Source organism: Thunnus albacares, chromosome 5 (assembly GCF_914725855.1).
Source record: "Thunnus albacares chromosome 5, fThuAlb1.1, whole genome shotgun sequence".
In the NCBI taxonomy this organism is placed as follows: Eukaryota; Metazoa; Chordata; class Actinopteri; order Scombriformes; family Scombridae; genus Thunnus; species Thunnus albacares.
The window spans coordinates 30,541,104-30,565,110 of NC_058110.1; the positions used below are offsets into that span (position 1 = coordinate 30,541,104).

Here is a 24,007-nt window from a genome sequence, read left to right on the forward strand (position 1 = left end):
AAACATTCAATGCCAACGTTTTCTTCTGGCGACTGGGTTGGTTAAAGTCCATCAAATGATAACATTTATGTTTAACACTGTTTATGGTCCCAATTAATAAATAAGTCAAGCCTCTCATTGGAAACACAGTGAAACACCTTATTAGGGCCCGAGCATGAAAGTGCCAGGGACCAATATTATTTCCCCACACCATTGCATTTTTGAGGGTCTTAGGATGTTCAAAAAAGCCATGTCAACCGACCTCCAGTAGTGATTCCATGGCTGCTGCTCCCTTTGAAGCCTGTGAGGTGCGAGGGTCTGTTCATCGCTGCTTGCAGCTTTAATTTTCTTTTAAAATTCATAAAATTCCTATGAAACATGTCAAAATCACAATTACTCCATAAACATTTAGGCTTTTTATAGTGTGCACTACACATGTGGTTTGTATAACACAAAGTTACTTTAACGCTCCACATACTTTGTTAGATAAAACACAAAATCAGGTATTTTTGTTTCATCTGACAGCTTTTAGTTTCACATTCAGTCACTGAAGTTAGAAATTTACTAAAAGTTTATGAAAAAGGTAAACTGTCTCCTAGGACATCCTCAATATACAATTTTTATTTGAGGAAAATATTAACTGCTGCAGGACATTATTCCTCTAGATGGTGTTTGCCTACCTGACATCTTCAGGCCAACTGGTGCAATCTGAAAGAAAAAGGAAATGTAACCAGCAGATTAGGACTGATAATAAACCGTCTTGAGTGGAGTAAAAATAACTGCAGTAATGGAAATATACTGTATAGATCTATTGCAAATTCTTTTTTTTAAATATCATTTGCATTATATAAGCAGGATAATTGTATTAATGAAATAAAAAACCTCCATCATCCACATCTGTGAGTCAGATTTGCAACATTAAAGCAAAAGACAAAGACAAGATACAAGTAATATTTCACTATTCTGCACAGCACACCCATTTCAAGTTCTTTACATTGTCTGTTCTTTCCAGAACCGTTACACATCACTGTTAATATAGTGATGTTTTATGATGTGACAACACTATGGTCAAGGTCTGGTAAGGTTTAGGGAAAGATGATGGGTTGGGTTAAAATAATCAGTTTGTTAAACATTGAAAACTGGTTCTAGGGACGTGGAACATCATCTCACTGGTATGGAAGGAGGGACCAACTAGATATAGTTGGGCTCACCTCTATGCACAGCACCAGCTCTGGAACCAAACTCCTGCTGCTGGGCAGGGGTGGGGATACTCACGAGTCCCCAGCTGAGCACCACAGTGTTGGCGTTCTCACCGCGGAATGAGAGGGTCACCTCCTTGCGGCTACTGGATGGGGTGTGGTCTGGTGAGTCCACAGTTCTGCTGGGGAACTTCAATGCTCACATGGGCAATAATGCCTAGGCCCAGAACCTTTGCCTCTACTTGAGTCGGGCTAATTTCATAGCCGGTGTCTGCTGCCAGAGCGACTTTAGCCTGTGCCGGACCTTTAGAGGCTGAAGCTCTGACCAGCTCTGCTTTGGCAAACACTCTGGCACTGTCAGACGACCCAGAGGCTGCGAATCCTACATTGGACCCTTTCACCTCAGCTTTAACATCAGCAACCTCATTGTGAGCATAAGGCTGAAGGCTGACTGTTGAGCCTCAAAAAGTTCAATTACTGATATATTCTGCTGGAGAACTTTTACTGAGGTGGCATATATATGAAACTGTCCCCCAGCCAGTGTGTGTGTGAGTGTGAGTGTGTGCGAGTGCAAAGTAAAAACTGAAAGTATGAAACCAACTGTAAGAACAAAGACCAGAGTGTCACAGAAAAAGTGGGATTTCCTCACCACATAGTTTAACGTTCAAAGATGCAGATTTTCTACTGTTATACTGACTTTATTATAAACTAGAGACTTAGTTTGTCAGGAATTTGCACAAGTAACACATTACGTTAAATAATAAAAAAGATGGTTCTGGTGAGATTAAAACAAGACTAAAAGAGTCTACAGCCATGCTGCTCACGCACTCTGTGAGTCTGTACTCAGGGACATTGAGCTAAATGATAATGTCAGCATGTTAACATGCTAATCTTTAGCAATATAATGCTTACCAAGTTCACCATCTAAGTTTAGTGTTTTAGAATGCTAACATTTGCTAATTTAGTACAGCTGAGGCTGATGGGGATGTCATTTGTTTTGCAGGTATTTAGCCATACGGTTAAGGGATCAACAAAGTTACAATTCATTCTATGGGGGGCATCAATGTCTGAATGTCTAATTCCCAAAGAAATATGGTACCTGTTTCTGAAATTAAGATTCCTGTTTGCCTCCCTGTTTATTATAACCTGTTCTGAAAGTTGTTCACTGAAGAGGTCATTGAAGAGGTCAAGTAAAAACTTCTAATAACATTTTATTCTTCCTCTGACATATACAAACCAGGTTGAGACTCTTTTATTTCATTACATGTTTTATTTTATACCATTGTCAGTTATATTTTATATTATTATCACCACATTCCTTTCAAATGTGTTGAAAAATCATGAAACAATCTGCCCCATTGTGCCAACAAAAGGTTGACATGGTTTTTTTAGTTTGGTATGCTTTTGTCATATCTCTCAACTAACATTAGATGAATTGTCATGAAAAACAACATTCTCATCAGTCTCAACTGACTTCAAATAACAAAATGTCACGTGCTTTTCATTCTTTTTCTTATCTACATAGAAAGATATTTTTTCATTAAAACAAATACTCAACATTGCCCACACAACAAAGAAAAAAACTGTTAATCAGAAATAGCACATACATTACCTGTAACAACTAATCCAATGAGACTAAATATGAGGAAAAACGGATGAGCCCCCAATCCATGTTATGATCTGTCAGTTTTGCTTCATTGTCTGAGTTTTGTCCTCTTTTCTGGTTAATTGCAGTGAGGCCATACTGAGGGAGGTGGTTGTATATTTGTAATTAATAATCAGTTCTACACACAGACATAAGGGCTTGGTGGTGTGGTTCATATACGCTGTGATGTTGTTCTTTATAGTGTACATGTTGCAGTAGGAAGTGTTCAGAGAGATAAACATCACTTGAGTATGAGGTTTCAGTGGGTGGAACAGGAAGTTGTTGGCAGGAAATGGAACAATCATGGTGGACATGTTGGCCTCTGACAAGTAAAAGTACAGTCTTTATTTGTGCACTTTGCTCAATATGATAAAAGCTGGTATATGTGGTTCTAACATATTAATATGTTCACTCTCCATTATTTAAAAGCAGTAGACACAGAACATAGACACACATAAATACTGGAGAAAAGAAATATATCTCAGTGGAGGTTTAAAATGTCATGTTTTATTTATAATGCAGAAAACTTCAAATGCTACTAAAAAGGTGTCATTGTTGGAATAGAAGGAACAAGACAAAGTAAGAGAGAGCTGCATTTGGCTTGAAGCCTCACTCTACCACAACTCAAATTGAAACCCAATCAGGAATTTGTACAAGTAACACATTACGTTAAATAATAATACCTCGCCTGGACGAGGGATGGAAGATGTCCCCTACTTCACTGTGAAGTCCATTCTCAGTGTTTGTGCACTGGAGGCTTTAAGTTTTCACATCACACATTTATAAGTTTCAATTTAAGCAGAACTTTTCTTTTCTCCTACACTGTATGACAGTAATACACACATTTCCATATGTCTGTATGTTTGTTTAAACACTTCAACATGACTTAAATGCAAGTAGAACAGGCGCCAAAAGTCCCACAGGGATGGTCGGTACCTGTCTGGAATCAGGATTCCTGTTGGCCTTCCTGTTTTTATAACTTGCTCTGAAAGTTGTTTCCTGAAGTGGAAAGTTTCGATTTGAGTCACACGTCTCTACCTTGTTGAACAGAAAGAAAAAGTTAAAACTGCTGATTACACTCTATTCTTCCTCTGAAATATACAAACTAGGTTGAGACACTTTTATTTCATTACATTTTTTATTTTATACCATTGTCAGTTATATTTTATATTATTATCACCACATTCCTTTCAAAAGTGTTGAAAACTCATGAAACAATCTGCCCAAAATATCAACTTTAAAACAAAGGCAGGTCAAGGAGGAGGAGGGAGTTTGATGGTAACAACAATGAAAGAAAAATAAAAAAACAAGCAAAAACTGAACAAAACACAAATTCATTTAATACAACTTTGCTATTGATAAAGTATTTTTTATGCAGTGCACATGTTTTTCTTGTGGCCTCTGTTTTTTCTCATAAAATATTAAAATGTATATATTTAAATACAAAATGTAAACTTGGTTTCAGTCATAAATCAGTATATTTTCCTTGTATTAAAAAAACTATATTGTTTAAGACAGAAAATGTAACCTTTGGAGAAAAGAGAATTACATTGTAAAGTCATGTTTCAAAAGTGAAATTTTGAGAAAATGTTATTGTTTAGAAATTAATTACCAAAATATCCCACTTTATGACTTTATAAAAAGTTGCTCCTCTCCTTTTTCACTGGGTCCTGGTACCCAACATTACATGTGTTTTTTGTGTTAAATTACTCATTTCAATCCAATGTTTCTGTTAATTTATCAGCCGTATTACACAAATATTGGAATATTGGTTTCAGTTGAGTAGTTTTTTTTCACAATGTTATTATTGTTGAAGGACTTCAGTCCTGCTATGATGAGTTTCTGTTTTTGAAGGAGTTTTGTGATGGTTGAGCAGATTACTTCCTAAATCGGTGATAGTGACAACACGTGTGTGTGCTGTGTGAAGTTGAAATGGGAAGGATAAAACCGTTCTGTAGTAAATGACATTCTGTATAATTCGGTAGGTAATTGTGGCTGTCAGTCTGTTTTAAAAAACAGTCAAGTGAAGTTAGACATTTACTAAAAGCAACACAAGGCAATATAAAAAGGCATTTAAATACAGTTAAAAAAGTATTAAATTGGAAATAAATATAAGCTAAATTAGAATAAGACAGATAAAACAGGAGAATGAAAGTTACAGTGCAATATAAGATATGAATCAAAAGTCTCAAATTTGACTGACATTGTTTTGATGAAATGAAGCAACTCTGGCTCCTAGAAATTACATTTATATACTATAAATTTTTCTTGTAAAAAAAAGTGCTATGTTTTTATTCTCTGTGGAAGTCATAGGAAGGTGGTCGGGGTGGATCATGATCACACAAAGTAGGACTCCGACACTGGAGACCAAGATTTGCATTCTGAGATCCAAGTGTGATGGAAAATGCCTTCCCATGATCAAACGGATGTGCCAGTGAGTGTGCAAAGATAACATTTTGTCAATAAGAGAAAGTTCCCAGAGAGTTAGCAAGAAGGCTAATTTGTGGTGTAGCATTTTGGTTTTCTGTGTGAGATGATTTAAGGTCGCCAGGTCGTTTTTATTTTGAGAAAAAGGCGAAAGATGCTGAGACAGTATTATTTCCAACATAAATCATACTTGTATTATCACCAAAGCGTCAAGGTCGCTCATGAACTCAGCAATAATGACCAAATGGTTGAATATGATTGAAAAAAACAAGGTGGAGTCTAAAAAATAAGCTACACAGTATGAGGGGTTATGAAGGGTATATAATATCATGTTTTATGATTTTGCATTAGGTTTTTTATCCCAGGATAAAGGCCTCGTTTTGCTTTGTATTGCTCTTTATGCACAGTAAACCTTTTCACACTGAACTCTACCAGCTTCAAGTGTATTTTTTTTTAGTCTTTCTCTTATAAGTTTTGAGTTTAATGCTAAGTTGTGGGCGACCTGAAGATTTATTGGCCCATTTGAAGATTTTTCCACCACACAAGTGTGGTTAAAGTTTTAGGCTACAGAGACACTTTGGTTTACATCAGTAAGATTGTGGCTTTGGTGAAATGTTAATAAAGTAAACATATTGCGTCTCGTGACTGAGTTTTTTGGTAGTGCCGTGGCTCTGGTGATGTCAGTCTGTCAGTCCAGACTGAAATATCTCAACAACTATTGGAAACATTGATATGAAATTTTGTTCAGACTTTCGTTGTGTCTAGACGATGAATCCCACTGATTTTGGTGCTCCCCTGTCATTTCCTCTTGTGCCAGCATGAATTTCACATGAAAGGTTTGGAGTGAAATATCTCGTGGAATTTGGTGCACACAATCATGTGACCTACAGGATGAATTGTCACAACTTGGATGATCCCTTAAAGTGTAAGGCTGATGTTATTCTTAATTATTTTCAACAAATCCCATAAATAGACCAAACCAACAATGCTGTGGTAGCAGTGAGTAATAACAGTAGCAGGACGATGTGTCTGGGATTGATTCAAATAAACTACAGTGCCCATATTTGTGGTGATGAAGGAACACGCTGTGACTCACTGATGTGTTTTTAATAGTCTTTGGACAACAATGCAGTTCTGTGGTATAGAGATCATGGAGTCATAGGCATAGCACTTAGTAGAATTGATTGATTATTGATTTGGTCTTTTCATGGGATTTTTTGAGTATAGGAAAAACGTAGAGTAGGATGAGCTTTATCCTTTAACTTTTCCTCTAAGTACAGTCAGACAGAATCACTAGCAGGGATGTTGACTCTTTGTCTTGTTCAGTATTGAACCTATAGACCAGGATCTTTCCCTGATCTTAACCAAGTGCTGCAAGTGCGTAACCATAACCAAAAGTTCAATCATACTTTAGTTACTACAAGCAGATAGTGTAGGGAAAACAAATGTCAGTACATTGTCAGTGAATATTTTACAAATTTTGCAACCTGCCTGATACGTTTCCTTATAATGTTGATAAAAACATGACTCAAATGAACTGAAAACCTGTTAAAACATGACTTTAGATGTGTCTAAGATGTCATGTTAATATCACATCTTACATGTATCATTTATTTTTGCATAATTTATCTGCATTTTACATCATTACGTTTTTTAAGATTCAAATATTATGCTTTAATATAATTTGCAGCAGGGCCATTCAGCACCTTGTAGACAAATAGGAGGATTTTAAAGTCTATTCTAGCATCTACTGGGAGCCAATGCAAGGATTTAAGAACAGGTGTGATGTGTGTGCTTTTCTTAGTCCTGGTTTAAATATGTACAGCAGCATTCTGCAGTCTCTTAACAGTTTTTTGGGGGCATCCAGAAAAGAGACCTTTGCAATAGTTGAGTCTGCTTGTGACAAATACATGTACTAGCTTTTCATCGTCTGAATTAGACAGAAAGCCTCTGATTTTTGAGATATTTTTGAGGTGATAGAAAGCTGATCGTGTGGTATTATTGATAGTATAGTGAAAGTTAAGATTATTATCTATGATAACACCAAGATTTCTGGCATGTTATTTGCTCTCAAGTGAAAAGGAACTGAGTTGGGCTGCAATTTCCTTTCTCTTTGCTTTTGCACCTATAATAATAACTTTTTTATCCTGTTGTTTTACCATCATTTAATATAATTAAAATATTTTAATAACATAAGTTCAAAGTATATTTTTGCAAAATACATTTAAGTAAAAGATGAAATTTAAAAATTTTCACTGCAAAAAAATAAAAGATTAGAGGTTACAGTAGATTTTGTCCTGATTCCTGCTGGATGCATCTACAGCTGGAGAAGTGGAGTTTGCACATTCATCATTGGTGGAAAACTGGGTCAAGTATTTTATCATGGAGACAAAGACAGTACACATGAATCTGGATCCAAAAGGTGAAGGCCTGATGTAAGTCGCCCTCATGTTTCTGTTGTAAGACTGCCCCCCTATGTTCAAATCTGTGAAGCACAAACTACAATGATCATGTTTCTTTTTTTCCTTGTTTTTCCCCCTGCAGCATAGTGACACAGAACATCAGAAAACAATCAGATATTTAAACAAGAAGCAACAGAACAGTCAGGATCAACACTTCAAAGATTTGTGACAGTGCAGTAATCAGTCCTCAACTGATAAGAAGCAGAAGACGAAAGCATGGTGGATATTCATACTGGATTTGATTCTGATGGAGAAAAACCATTAAACTGCAGGAGAACTGCCTCTGTCTGTCTGATCAATCAGGAAGCTGAAGATGCCCAATTTAATGTATCCCTCCCCCTCTGTGTTTTGGACAGTGTATAGCTTTATCTACACCCACAATATGATGATGATGATGATGAATTTGAGGGGTGGAAGTGTGTGAACTTGTTTGAACATCAATAGCATCATGATATTGCTGTAAGCCTCTTTGAAACTAACTGCACTGAAGTGCTAAAGAAATAAACATGATTTCAGTCACTTCCTTTTAACCAGAACAGTCTTTTTACACTGAGGAAGACACAACATTTTACACAAAAATTTGTTATTGGCCTGATGCATTTTCCTCAGTTGTAAACCTAAACTGGCCGAGGTTGTTGACATTCACTGAACTTTCACATTGCTTTTCAATTTAAAATGACTGAAGATTTAGGATCTTAAAGCATTTTGAAAGTTTTTAAGGATTTTCAAACACACTGACAACGGCTATTACACCCATTGTATGAATAGTAACAACGGAATCTCAAGTTTATCTAAGAACAAAATATATTTTTATTTGAAAACAAATATAATCCAGTAAACAGTAAACACCTCCCTCTTCAGGATGAACGTCTCCAAATCTCCCCCTCTCTTTGACAAACATACTTTCTCAGTTCCCACAGGTTAAAGGAGGAGAGGCCGGATGATTCATTTCGATTAAATGTGCTGCAATTTTTTTGCATCTCATGGTACTTTTATGTTCCACTATTCTTTGTTTGAGATCTCTTAATGTTTTTCCTGCATATCTCTTTCCATAAAGACATGTTAGCACATAAATGACAACCTTTGTTTAGCATGAAATTTTAGTTTTAGTATCTAAGGCTCAGAGAAGGAACTGGTCACAAAATGTAATTCTCTAGGATTTACTCTGAGCCAGCAGACTAAAAACCTTGTTATCTGTCTTAAAGCAACAGCCATATGAACTCTGAGAGAGGTCCTCCTCGCTGTAATCATTCCTGTTCATATTGACTATTAAAAGATTCCCTTCAAATATGCTTTCAATGTAAGTGATGTGGGCCAAAATCCACAGTGTGTCCAAACAGTCATTTTGTGCATTTAAAAGTTGATCTGAAGCTTATATGAGGCTTCAGCAGTCTGAGTTAGTCATATCAAGTAGATATCTGCCACATTTACAGTCTTTTTAGCATCAAATTCCCTCTTTGTGTTTACTCAGACAGTGTTTCCCTGTTGAGCTGTGGTGGAAGTATAGTAACAAAAAGAGGAACTTTGGCACTAAAAAGACTGTAACGTTGAAAGATATCTACTTGATTTGACTCATTTGGACGACTGAGGCTTCATATTAGCTTCAGATAAAAGGGAATTTAAATGCATCCATCACTTACATTGAAAGCATTATGAAGGGATCTTCTAATGGCCAGTATGAACAGGAGGAAGAAGAAAGACATATTTCAATGTTCATTTGACACCTGACTGTTGTTTTAAGGCTGACTTAAAAAACTGTGAACACGTCCTTCAGCCCTTACATACTGTTCAGGTCACATTTGACCCATTTTTCATTTGAGAGCAGTAAAAACACCCTTTTATTTTAGCCTGAAATGTTATGAGTTTTCCTAAAGTGACTCAGAAACCTTTTTATCTTTGTGCATCTGATGCACATTTTTTTTTACTGAACATAAACACAAAGCATTCCAGGTTACATTTGACCCTTATTTATACAAAAATTCAAAATCAACATTAAATAACGCTGTTGCATTCATACAATAACATTCATTAAAAACATGACAGTTGATATGTTCTCCCGTTTAGGTAACGAAGAACCAAAATGTAGTGTGATTGTAAATGTTTTTTCTCCATAAACACATAAAGAATGCTGCTCTCTAAAAGCTTCATTAAGGACTGATCAGCCATTTGTTGGTGACTGATATGTGTGAAAGAATAATAGATTTGTGGTTCAGACGTTTGGTATAGAGACTAATTATGAGGGGATTCTGTGCAGGGTCAGAATATGAACAATATGTAAGAGTTAAAAAATGTGAACCAGTGGTTTAAATAGAGATGCAGGGGTTAGTCTTCATATTTTTTCCATCTTTACAAAAGCATAATTCTCACCTTGATATGTCTTGTCCAACTATGTCTTTTAATTCTTCCCTTGTTGTTTGAAAAACTGTTATTGACTCTTCCTCTCTCCTCCTCTTCAGCCTCCTGAGCACACAGGAGCTGGACTTTATTCCATATTTGTACATCTTCTTTTGATGAAATGAGACGAAGAAGAAGTCAACTCAACAAAATGGTCTTGACAACCAAAAGTGTTGCTAGAACAAACAAGTTTAGCTGCTGTCTTATCAGCAAATTTAACTCCTGGAGCAGATTTTCACAAAAAGAAAAAAAGAGCATATGTGTTCCACGAGTCACAATCTTTATTTATAGGGAATTTTTTAAAACAAATGTTGCAAAGTGCCTCACAAGGCATTCAAAGTTATTTGTTATTTTATATTTAAAAAAAAAAAAAAAAAAAAAAAAAAAATATATATATATATATATATATATATATATATATATATATAGCACTTGTCAGGTTACAAAGTGTGTTACAAAGATATAAAATGCCAGATTAACATACTATAAAGTAGTTCAACAAGACTTTCAAAATGTGTTTGCAACACAGAATAAAAATATAAAACAAAAAATAATTCAAGAAAATGCAGTTCTTAAATAATGTTTTTTTTTTTTTTATAATAAAAATGAACTTTATTCATATTCATTTTCTTAACAAAGTTGCAACATGCTTTCATGTTTTGTACAAGCAGTTTTGTCAGTAGTGAAAGTATTTTAGATAAATAAAAGATATTTTACTTAAATAAAAGTAGCAATACCACCGTGTAGAAGTACTTTGTCACAAGTAAAAATCCTGCATTCAAAATGTTACATTAAATAAAAGAACAAGTGTATTAATCACACTGCATTGTTAAAGATCCCATCCAGACATGTTTTAGAACATACAAAAATCCTCTGCTTGGAATAATAATTTGTGTCTGACACGTTTTTTTTCCACTAAAAAATGTTCAGTTACCACATTAAAATAAATAACATCTCCTCCTTCTCACTCAATGAAAAATCCAGAGTAAATGAATATGCAAATATATTTCATTTCACAAGTAACTGCTGGACACAAGATGTCTCCTACTTCACTGTAAAGTCCTCTCAGTGTTTGTGTACTGGAGGCTTCAAGTTTCCACATCACACTTGTATAAATTAAATATTGGACCAGGACTGGCTTCCAAACTAGTCGTGGTATCACAAATCCTGCACATAGGCCCGCTCCTTATAATCAGACTTTCAATGAGCACACAGAAACTTTTCTCTTTCAGCAGATGAAAGTCAAAACATTCTTCTAGTGTCAAACTCTGGAAATACATCATTCTGCACAGTGAAGCTCAAACATGCAAGTGTAGGAACAAGAAGAAAAACATTTTTGAGTGGAGGGGGCCTTTAAAGTTACTAAGTCCTTAAAATTAGGTGACCTTTGTTGTCATGGCTACAATAATAACCATGGGGTTAAGGTTAGGGGAAGATTGTAGTTACGTTATTTTAAAAACTGTCCCAACTTGTGGTTAGAAACGGGAAACGAAAGCGTTCCACTGTTGGGTTAATACCTCTCACCATCTTTCTTCCTCCCAATGAGAGAAATTTGTTGATATATGTTGACATCATTTGAACTTCATCACTGCTCCGGGTCAAAACTACTACGGCCACTAGATGGCATCTTTTACTCAAAAATGTTGTTTTTGGGCAACTGACATTATGATCTATTGTGTTGTTTTTCTTAGGAGGACAGACTCTAATCCAACCAACAGCTTTTCTACTTGATTTGCACAATTATATATTCTATATTACAGTATATTACTGTTATTGTACAGTGTAAATTCAATACATAATAGAGTTATAGTGATAACCTTTGTCTCTGTTCTCAGTTTTGTTTTTATTTTACTCTATATTATATTTTTATATGGTATTTAATGGTGCAGTGTGGAGCTTTTGTCTCCTCCTTCTTGCAGTGAGAGTAAATACTTAAATACTAATGTTAGTGCAAGGCTAAACTGGGAGTGAGCCAACTCAGCCAGTGGAAGTCTCTGGTGCACATGCTCTATGAGCCCAGTATTTGTATTTGTATCTATATTTGTTGAGGCAGCAAAATTATTTATATTTGTATTTTTATTCAAATAAAAGAGGAAATAGGTGTAAAAATCCTGTTTTTGATTATATCACACTTTTAATTTTAGTGTTACAATAAGTGTTTATGAATAAACTACCTTACGAAGGAGGTCCCCACATCGGGTCTCCAACTGGAGTCTCCCAGATCATAGATGACTGCGCTGACTACTGAACTAAAACAGAGTGTATCACAGACGCGCAGACAGACCTTTACTTATTTATACACCCATAACACAGAGACAGCACAGTGTGTAACATGTAGAGAAGAACTTCAAAGGCGATTCTTGCTTTGTACGTGTCATTTATTGCCTATTTTCTACAACCTTACTTTGTGGAAAGAACAACAGGTTATGGAGAGTCCCTTGGGAGCACTTAGCGTGTGTCAGTAGCTCAGCTTTATCTCTGGAGAGCACCGGGAGTGATGTCCAAATAATGAAATGTGGTCATCTAGCAGGTGGATGTGACTCCCCTCGTTGAGACCTGCCGATAGACGTAACAGCAGAGCAGAGGAGAGAGTCTGAGATAGCGATTTAACTGACTTGCGTGCTGGTAATTAACTTTTTTTTCTCACTCGAAAACAAGTAAATATTTGTACGAAATAAATGTTCATAAAAAACCCACTGTATGTGCTTTGCCGAATAACGTATTAGTATTCAGGCACACCCTATTAACCACAGTTCTAAATCACTGCTTATGATGTATTAGACAAACGACATGTAATCATAGAATGCATTTGAATTTAATAAATGAATTTAAATTTAACGTGTTCATGATCATTTTCTGATTATTACTCCTTAAATTGTGTTTCAGCTAATCCAAGAAAAATAGCCAGTGCCTCATAATAAACCAGAACTATGTGGAAAAATAAGAATAAATAAACAAACACCTAAAAAGTAAATAATAATCTATTTCCATAGCTGTAGCCTATCTATCCTGGTGACCTCGTCCCTGCTACAATAAACGGCAGGCTGTTTGTGTAAACAGAAAGGTGCAGAATTCTGGGAGAAGAGCAGGATGGATGTAGGCAGCACTATTCAACGATAGCGCATCTTTTCAAAGTCTTTGGTTGATTTTTACCTTCACCAGAGGAAAAGAATGTGTGCTTTTGTTGATTACAAAAAAGCATTTGATCTCGTAGACCAATCCTCTTCTGGTATTTTACTTTAGGTCTGTTTCTTTTGTTTTTTCATGTGTAACTATATTCATATTCCTCCTTGATGGGTCATCGTGGAATGAAGTCCAAAGTTTAAAAAATAGAAAAAGAGGGAAAAAAGTCTTCTGTCTCTACACAGTACTACTCAGACTGGACGTCCACACTACATGTTGTTGACAGAGGTCATGTTCCAAGGCTTTGATTTTAGTTGTGTTGTGACAACATTAACGTCTACATCTACTGTATTTATTTATTTTTTCTTATTTCTGGAACAACCAAGAAGTTCCAGTTTCACTTTGGCCCCATTAATGGATATAATTTTTCTTTTGTACCTCACAGTTCAGGAGTGATGAGCAAAACTATAAAGTAATTTATACATGGCCACATGGTGACCATAAATACGTCACTTCTTCCTTGGCTTGCATCCTAGAACAAACATCTTTTGATAGTTTTAAATGCATGGCAATAGTTAAAAAAACATAAATGACGTGCATATGCGTGTGTGTGTGTGTGTGTGTGTGTGTGTGTGTGTGTGTGTGTGTGTGTGTGTGTGTGTGTGTGTAAAGAAATACTTTTTCATATAAAGCAGTGTATCAATCTCAGGATGAAGAGTAGGGACACTGAACAGGAGTGAAGGAAACATTTTTTTAATACCAAGCCACGGTCCCATGAAATGCATGTGCATATCCATGTTTGGAACAAACATTTCGCCACTTTTATACTCCCTACAGGGAGTTTGTGAGGAGAAGAAAGCTGCACTTTTAAAAACATTTTAGATTAAATCAGTTTATTATTTCCTGCTCTTCAGCCATTAAAAATGAATTGGACTGTTTCAGGGTATCCAAATCTAGTTCAGTGTAAGTTCCTGAAAAAGCATTGACTGTGACCTTTGAACTCTTGATTGAACAGTGAAACATGTCAGGATTTCCATCTTTTTATTGGGTTTAGTCTTAATATGACACTTTTATTTTTAGTTCAGTTGGTACAGAATCACATCTTTGTTCTTGAGTGGTATAAATCATAACATACATTCATGAAATAAATGCTTTGATGACAAACAAAATTAAAACTAAATCAAAGACAAGTTATAATACAAACCAGTGAACCAGAGTGACCACAGAGAAGAAATGAATAGATTCTGATGGAAATATTAATTCTACACCCACTAAGTGGCGCCACATCAAAAGTAATCATCCATCAGAGGAGTGTGAGAACGTTTTCTATTCATGGATATCTCTGCAGAACAAAACACAACAAGTACGGTGGTTAAATGAGAATATAAATGTAAAGACACACTTAAATGACAGCATTTAATACTGTCAAATGTTAACGCACACTAAATATCTCTTAAGGCCATTTTCAAAAATATATGTGAAGAGAGAAAGAAGACGTACAACCATGATATGATGAGTGACTAAGCCTTACTAATCTACAGTAGAGCTCTACCTCAACAAATACAATGAGCTTAATCATTCATATAGATAAATGAGTGTGTAAGGGCTTCAGGAGTTTTTCTTTAGATTAACTGCCTGAATATGGGACCACTCCAAATTAGAATAAGCTCTTAAAAAACCCTACAACATGGTGACCAATTTTATTCAAATGATACAGTGGATTAGACTTCTCAGCTTCCTCTCTGGCCTCAGCTTCATGCTTTTGCTGCAACCTTTCTCTTTCCTCTTTGTTTTGTCTTTCAAGCTTTTCCTCTAATTCTTTTATCTTCTTCATCTCCCTTTCTTTCTCTTCTTTTTCTCTCTTTTTCTCTGCCTCCCTCTCCTCCTTATCCCTCTTCCTCTCCTCCTCTCTCTGTTTACTCTCCCTCTTCCTCTGCACTTCCATCTCCTCCCTCTCTCTCTTCCTCTCCTCCCTCTCTCTCTTCCTCTCCTCCTCTCTCTGTTTACTCTCCCTCTTCCTCTGCACTTCCATCTCCTCCTCCTTCCTCCTCCACTCCTCCCTCTCCTTCTTCCTCTGCTCTTCCATCTCCTCCTTCTCTCTCTTCCTCTGCACTTCCATCTCCTCCTTCTCCCTCTTCCTCTGCTCTTCCATCTCCTCCCTCTCTCTCTTCCTCTCCTCCTCTCTCTGTTTCCTCTCCCTCTCTCTCTCAGCCTCAAATATGGCACGCATTTTCTTAATCTCTTTTTCAAGTTTTTCCTGTTGTTTTTTCTCCAGTTCCTCTTGTTCTCTGCGTATTTGTTCTTCTTTCTCTTTGAGGATCCGTTGTTTCTCTGCCTCGACTGCCCTCTCGGCCTCTTGGAACATCTCGTTGGTGTAGTGGCTTCCTCCGTTCTTCTGGACTATATTTCTGATCTTCTGGAGCAGCTCGGTGACCTGGGCGTCATCCTTCACCTTGTTATTGAAGACATGGTACTGGCCGTTACATCTGGCTACGAGTTCCTGCAGGTCTGGACTTTCATCCAAGAACTTTTCAATAGTATCGTCAAGGTCATCACCACGAGTGAAGAGCACCATGCTGTATTTGTCTGCAGCTTGGCCAAAGATTTCTTGAATCCTCTGCACTGTATTCATTTCCTCCTCTGTGAATCTTCCTATCCTGATGACCACCAGGAAGACATGGGGTCCAGGAGCAGCATAAGAGATGCACTGGCTTATGTCTTTAGTTGTTTTATCCTTGTCGTATCTGGTGTCGCACAGGCCGGGGGTGTCGATAACAGCAACCTGTTGTCCGTGCACAACAGCAGTGACCTTAGAACAGTATTCAGTCATAGACTGAGCACTGCATTTTGATTCAAAGCACTTTTTTCCCAGGATGCTGTTTCCAGTGGCACTCTTTCCAATTCCAGTCTTTCCCACCATCACTATCCTCATCACCTCATTATTGTGTACTGTATGGAAGAATAAATAACATTACATGAGAATGGTATTCTAGGTATTCCAAAGCTTTCGTAAACTGCATCAACATCAGGTTTTCTACGGTTTTCAGCCTGTGAATAAGAATGTATTATCTCACACATTGTTGGCAAAATATTCCTGCAACTCTCTGTTTCTCATTTCAAAAGTAATGGGTACTTTTCCCAAGAGCAGTAACTGAATGCATATTGTTGTGCACAGTACCTTACACTCTTAAAAAGAAAGTGCACAAATTCATAATGATCTATCTTAGGTGCAGTGGGTGAAGTTAGTTCATATAAATACTTTATAATTCCATTTTTATACACTATGAATCTTAAGTTATTTGTCATTTTGCAGGTACATTTTGTGTTTTTTTAAAATCATGGTTGTCAATTTTGTGTAATTTTGGAGAGGTGTAATGTATCTACACTAAGAATATAGTGTAGTAGTGAGTTATCGTAGTATTTTTAGGTTTGATTGTGTAAACCATAAAGCTAAGTTACACATACTGTCAGTCCCCATCAAGAAATAACGTCTCTAATAAAACTCAAAATTAGTTTCCTCATCAAATTTTGTCATGTATTAGATATGACATATAATTCTACTATTAAATGGCACCCAGGTAGAAAACTAATGTTACAAAATGTGTTTTTAACCTCTTAAGCCCCAGGCCTCTGGCTCAGACCCCTGCTTGTTAATGGCATACTCATAATGAATACAGTATATCCCTGCAACTACAAGGTTTATATGAACACTTTCTATATCATAATAAAGGTAACACTTATGAGATTTCTGCAGAGGTGTAATCATCAGTATAGATGTTACTGGGTCAGAGTAAATGAAGATGGAACATAGCATAAATGAAAGATTTCATTTGAGCCTAAAAAAAACTTAACAGTATTATTATATAAATATCCCCTTTGAAATTATGCAGTTGCAGCCCAAAACCTCTAGCAAACCATAAAATGACATCTGAACATTACTTGTCCCAAAAATTATTCTAACAAAGTGAAGCAGTGCAAAGTTAGAGAAGTTTTAGTGGAGAAAAAATTCTGAATTAGCTATTTGTAATTACATCAAATGTTATGTAATCCTAATGTAATCTGAGTAACGATCTCAGCTAACCTGAGAAATAATATCTCCGGAAACCATTGGTTGATTTGGATGCTTCAGGCCTCTAATCAAAGCTCACAAACTCTGCTATCGATTGCTTTTGACTAAATCTGGGTCAGTACTACGATTTGCATGGAAGGCTTAGACCATGGCTGACTTCAATCTGTCCTCTTTAATGTGAAAGTGGATACAGAAAGGCTGTAACTGACTCAAAATGACCCAGAGACATTGGACCAGCCATTACTAGTGGTTATATGTGGTCAGATGCAACTTTTGATTACAAAAACAGCAAAGGTTAGATGCAATTTGTAGTCGTAAATGTAAAAACGGAAGTTTGTTTCTATTTTTCTTCTACATTTTTTTCAGTGAGTCATTGAGAGCACACTTATAATGTTCATATCCATATTTTATGTCATATTATTAGTTAGCACAACTATAATAGATACTAACTGCAACGTTTATAAACGTTTTACATGATCAGTAAAAAATGGTATTTGCCACCTTATGGTCTGCTTTACTTTAAAGATGCCTTGTGGAGTTGTCTTGTAAACATCCATATTTACTAACCGGTTACAGTATTGTAAGTTTCTGTTACATCAGCCAATACAGCAGAGAAAAAGTTAAGCTGAGAGCATCTTTTTAACCTCACTCCAAAAGGCATAAACAGCATGACAATACCAAAAAATATTAACGTTTCCTCAGATTCCATAGAGCTCAAATGGCAGTCATATGACTGAAAAATGCCACACATCTATAAATTTTCCTAGTGACTAAGAAATTGATAGTTAGAATTATTTTAACTGAACTAACTAAAAGTACTCCAGAATTTTCAGTCTGATTATAATCAAGGAACTAGAGGTTAGGTCAGAAATACAAACTAATAAATGTCTTAATGTCTTTGCAGTTCTATCCAGTATAAGTCTATAGAAGTATTAGTGTATTGGAGCTACAATAGTACACTACATAAAATTAGATTCAGCAGTGATCACTGTTATACCACCATCAAATAATGGTAGTATGTAAAACATGGATACAGTAGTATTATGACTTACTTAAGTTGCTGGTCATGTTTAGGTTCAAGTAGATGCTGCAGCTGAAGTGAAGATGCAGAGTTCAGATTGTATCTGCTGCAGCTGCTTATAAGTGTCGCTATGCACCAGACCACTCCCACAAGCTGCACTGGTGAAACTAAATCAAGTCAATGATTCACTCTGCATACAGTCATGATAATAGCTTAATATGTGTCAAACTGATCAGTAAAAAGTAAAGGTCTTTCCAATGGCAATGTCTGTGTTTCCTACTGCCGGGTGACAAATTAAAGGAAAAACCGCTACAGGTCTGAATGCTTGACCCCTACAGTGAGGGGATCTGGTGGCTCTGTTATGCTTTGAGGGGCATTTTGCTGGCATGGTTTGGGTCCACATGTCCCCTTAAAGGGAAGGGTCACTGCAAATCAATACAAAGTTATTCTGACTGATCATCTTTATCCTATGATAAAACATTTCTATCCTGATGGGAGTGGTCTCTTCCAGGATGACAATGCCCCAACTCACAGGGCACGAGGGGTCAGTGAATGCTTTGATGAGTATGAAAATGATGTGAATCATATGCTATGGCCTTCACAGTCACCAGATGTCAACCCAATTTAACACTCTCCACCATCAAAACACCAAATGAGGGAATATCTTTTTGAAGAATGGTGTTCATCCCTCCAGAAAAGTTAAGAGACTTGAGTGTTGAAGTTGTTCTGGTGGCACATGGTGGCCCAACACCTTACTGAGACACTTAATGTTGGTTTTGTCCTTTAATTTGTCATCCATCTGTATTTCATTGTGTTAATTTTAATCTTCTGAGCTTTCTCATGTAAGTTCCCACTGCTGTTTTACTTTTAGTTTCTGTTTGAATACAGCCCTGAGGTAAAATAGTCTGCCTGTTCAGCACTGTCAGTTGACATCAGTTTGTGTAGAGCTTATTAAACATTAACGTTTGTCCTTTGTTACATGTATGTCTTCTGTAACCACTCCCCTTCATTTCCAGATACTCCATATATTAACTGTAAACCTCAAACCTTGCTCTCCCCCCGGCCACTTACAAGAAATGGCAGCACTTTTTCAAAACTGCAGACAATGACTATTTGAATAAATGAGTAAATAGAATAAAATATATAAATGCACCAGAAATTGAAAACAATTCAATCGCTTGCTAAAACTCAACTTGTTGTGAAATTTTTATTCTTTTTTTTTTTTTTCAATTTTCACTCTTCATGCATATTTTTTTTTTTTTTTACCTCTTTCACACAATATAAGTTAGGCTGTAGTCTCCTGGTCGATTAGTTGGTCGATATGCTCTCGTCTGACTAAATTCTCATTGGTCGAATAATCTCCGTGTTACTTTCTTGAGGAGAGAAGCGCTACATCATTAGCCTTCCAGGATTAATCCATTATTCCCTGCGGCGGGAGGGACAGACTAACAAATTACCTGTTAAAACGTGGGTGTATTCAAAACCAACGCTGCTTGCAGCTTTAATTTTATTTTTTACTTTTATTTTAACCCAAACCATGATCTTTTCCTAATCCTAACCAAGTGGTCTTTGTGCCTAAACCTAACTAGACTTTCACCACGGCATTGTCACACCATAAAACATCATTATTCAACAGGTAGAAATGTTAATATGCTACGTTTGTAGAAATGTTGATATGATACATAATTAATGTGTTGAAACGTATATATTCAACGTTTCTGTGGTTTGCAGAAACATTCAATGCCAACGTTTTCTTCTGGCGACTGGGTTGTTTAAGTCCATCAAATGATAACATTTATGTTTAACACTGTTTATGGTCCCAATTAATAAATAAGTCAAGCCTCTCATTGGAAACACAGTGAAACACCTTATTAGGGCCCGAGCATGAAAGTGCCAGGGACCAATATTATTTCCCCACACCATTGCATTTTTGAGGGTCTTAGGATGTTCAAAAAAGCCATGTCAACTGACCTCCAGTAGTGATTCCATGGCTGCTGCTCCCTTTGAAGCCTGTGAGGTGCGAGGGTCTGTTCATCGCTGCTTGCAGCTTTAATTTTCTTTTAAAATTCATAAAATTCCTATGAAACATGTCAAAATCACAATTACTCCATAAACATTTAGGCTTTTTATAGTGTGCACTACACATGTGGTTTGTATAACACAAAGTTACTTTAACGCTCCACATACTTTGTTAGATAAAACACAAAATCAGGTATTTTTGTTTCATCTGACAGCTTTTAGTTTCACATTCAGTCACTGAAGTTAGAAATTTACTAAAAGTTTATGAAAAGGGTAAACTGTCTCCTAGGACGTCCTCAATATACAATTTTTATTTGAGGAAAATATTAACTGCTGCAGGACATTATTCCTCTAGATGGTGTTTGCCTACCTGACATCTTCAGGCCAACTGGTGCAATCTGAAAGAAAAAGGAAATGTAACCAGCAGATTAGGACTGATAATAAACCGTCTCAAGTGGAGTAAAAATAACGGCGGTAATGGAAATATACTGTATAGATCTATTGCAAATTCTTTTTTTTAAATATCATTTGCATTATATAAGCAGGATAATTGTATTAATGAAATAAAAAACCTCCATCATCCACATCTATGAGTCAGATTTGCAACATTAAAGCAAAAGACAAAGACAAGATACAAGTAATATTTCACTATTCTGCACACCACACCCATTTCAAGTTCTTTACATTGTCTGTTCTTTCCAGAACCGTTACACATCACTGTTAATATAGTGATGTTTTATGATGTGACAACACTGTGGTCAAGGTCTGGTAAGGTTTAGGGAAAGATGATGGGTTGGGTTAAAATAACCAGTTTGTTAAACATTGAAAACTGGTTCTAGGGACGTGGAACATCATCTCACTGGTAGGGAAGGAGGGACCAACTAGATATAGTTGGGCTCACCTCTATGCACAGCACCAGCTCTGGAACCAAACTCCTGCTGCTGGGCAGGGGTGGGGATACTCACGAGTCCCCAGCTGAGCACCACAGTGTTGGCGTTCTCACCGCGGAATGAGAGGGTCACCTCCTTGTGGCTACTGGATGGGGTGTGGTCTGGTGAGTCCACAGTTCTGCTGGGGAACTTCAATGCTCACATGGGCAATAATGCCTAGGCCCAGAACCTTTGCCTCTACTTGAGTCGGGCTAATTTCATAGCCGGTGTCTGCTGCCAGAGCGACTTTAGCCTGTGCCGGACCTTTAGAGGCTGAAGCTCTGACCAGCTCTGCTTTGGCAAACACTCTGGCACTGTCAGACGACCCAGAGGCTGCGAATCCTACATTGGACCCTTTCACCTCAGCTTTAACATCAGCAACCTCATTGTGAGCATAAGGCTGAAGGCTGACTGTTGAGCCTCAAAAAGTTCAATTACTGATATATTCTGCTGGAGAACTTTTACTGAGGTGGCATATATATGAAACTGTCCCCCAGCCAGTGTGTGTGTGAGTGTGAGTGTGTGTGAGTGCAAAGTAAAAACTGAAAGTATGAAACCAACTGTAAGAACAAAGACCAGAGTGTCACAGAAAAAGTGGGATTTCCTCACCACATAGTTTAACGTTCAAAGATGCAGATTTTCTACTGTTATACTGACTTTATTATAAACTAGAGACTTAGTTTGTCAGGAATTTGCACAAGTAACACATTACGTTAAATAATAAAAAAGATGGTTCTGGTGAGATTAAAACAAGACTAAAAGAGTCTACAGCCATGCTGCTCACGCACTCTGTGAGTCTGTACTCAGGGACATTGAGCTAAATGATAATGTCAGCATGTTAACATGCTAATCTTTAGCAATATAATGCTTACCAAGTTCACCATCTAAGTTTAGTGTTTTAGAATGCTAACATTTGCTAATTTAGTACAGCTGAGGCTGATGGGGATTTCATTTGTTTTGCAGGTATTTAGCCATACGGTTAAGGGATCAACAAAGTTACAATTCATTCTATGGGGGGCATCAATGTCTGAATGTCTAATTCCCAAAGAAATATGGTACCTGTTTCTGAAATTAGGATTCCTGTTTGCCTCCCTGTTTATTATAACCTGTTCTGAAAGTTGTTCACTGAAGAGGTCATTGAAGAGGTCAAGTAAAAACTTCTAATAACATTTTATTCTTCCTCTGAAATATACAAACCAGGTTGAGACTCTTTTATTTCATTACATGTTTTATTTTATACCATTGTCAGTTATATTTTATATTATTATCACCACATTCCTTTCAAAAGTGTTGAAAAATCATGAAACAATCTGCCCCATTGTGCCAACAAAAGGTTGACATGGTTTTTTTTAGTTTGGTATGCTTTTGTCATATCTCTCAACTAACATTAGATGAATTGTCATGAAAAACAACATTCTCATCAGTCTCAACTGACTTCAAATAACAAAACGTGCTTTTCATTCTTTTTCTTATCTACATAGAAAAATATTTTTTCATTAAAACAAATACTCAACATTGCCCACACAACAAAGAAAAAAACTGTTAATCAGAAATAGCACATACATTACCTGTAACAACTAATCCAATGAGACTAAATATGAGGAAAAATGGACGAGCCCCCAATCCATGTTATGATCTGTCAGTTTTGCTTCATTGTCTGAGTTTTGTCCTCTTTTCTAGTTAATTGCAGTGAGGCCATACTGAGGGAGGCAGTTGTATATTTGTAATTAATAATCAGTTCTACACACAGACATAAGGGCTTGGTGGTGTGGTTCATATACGCTGTGATGTTGTTCTTTATAGTGTACATGTTGCAGTAGGAAATGTTCGGAGAGGTAAACATCACTTGAGTATGAGGTTTCAGTGGGTGGAACAGGAAGTTGTTGGCAGGAAATGGCGCAATCATGGTGGACATGTTGGCCTCTGACAAGTAAAAGTACAGTCTTTATTTGTGCACTTTGCTCAATATGATAAAAGCTGGTATATGTGGTTCTAACATATTAATATGTTCACTCTCCATTATTTAAAAGCAGTAGACACAGAACATAGACACACATAAATACTGGAGAAAAGAAATATATCTCAGTGGAGGTTTAAAATGTCATGTTTTATTTATAATGCAGAAAACTTCAAACGCATTTGGAATGAAGCCTCACTCTACCACAACTCAAATTGAAACCTAATCAGGAATTTGCACAAGTAACACATTATGTTAAATAATAATACCTCGCCTGGACGAGGGATGGAAGATGTCCCCTACTTCACTGTGAAGTCCATTCTCAGTGTTTGTGCACTGGAGGCTTTAAGTTTTCACATCACACATTTATAAGTTTCAATTTAAGCAGAACTTTTCTTTTCTCCTACACTGTATGACAGTAATACACACATTTCCATATGTCTGTATGTTTGTTTAAACACTTCAACATGACTTAAATGCAAGTAGAACAGGTGCCAAAAGTCCCACAGACCTGGTCGGCGCCTTTCTGGAATCAGGATTCCTGTTGGCCTTCCTGTTTTTATAACTTGCTCTGAAAGTTGTTTCCTGAAGTGGAAAGTTTCGATTTGAGTCACACGTCTCCACCTTGTTGAACAGAAAGAAAAAGTTAAAACTGCTGATTACACTCTATTCTTCCTCTGAAATATACAAACTAGGTTGAGACACTTTTATTTCATTACATTTTTTATTTTATACCATTGTCAGTTATATTTTACATTATTATCACCACATTCCTTTCAAAAG

At 36.6% G+C, this 24,007-nt stretch overlaps 1 protein-coding gene across 1 annotated transcript; it reads right to left on the reverse strand.

Annotated features, from left to right (window-relative positions):
* Positions 1-1,321: 1,321 nt before the first annotated feature.
* LOC122982308 (GTPase IMAP family member 9-like) lies at positions 1,322-18,440 on the reverse strand. The gene is made up of 3 exons (XM_044351494.1): positions 18,351-18,440; positions 15,371-16,178; positions 1,322-1,532 (listed from the first exon to the last, which is right to left on the reverse strand). Exons 1-3 carry the CDS (start codon positions 18,364-18,366, stop codon positions 1,322-1,324), a joined length of 1,035 nt encoding a protein of 344 aa, XP_044207429.1. The 5' UTR covers positions 18,367-18,440.
* Between the last annotated feature and the right edge of the window lie 5,567 nt (positions 18,441-24,007).

Bases quoted from the DNA above. Each gene is read 5' to 3' on its own strand.
- LOC122982308 (XM_044351494.1), bottom strand. The intron at 1,533-15,370 runs GAGGAAGAGGGA...GTCGTCTGACAG, and splicing joins AGGGAGGAGATGGAAGAGCA to TGCCAGAGTGTTTGCCAAAG.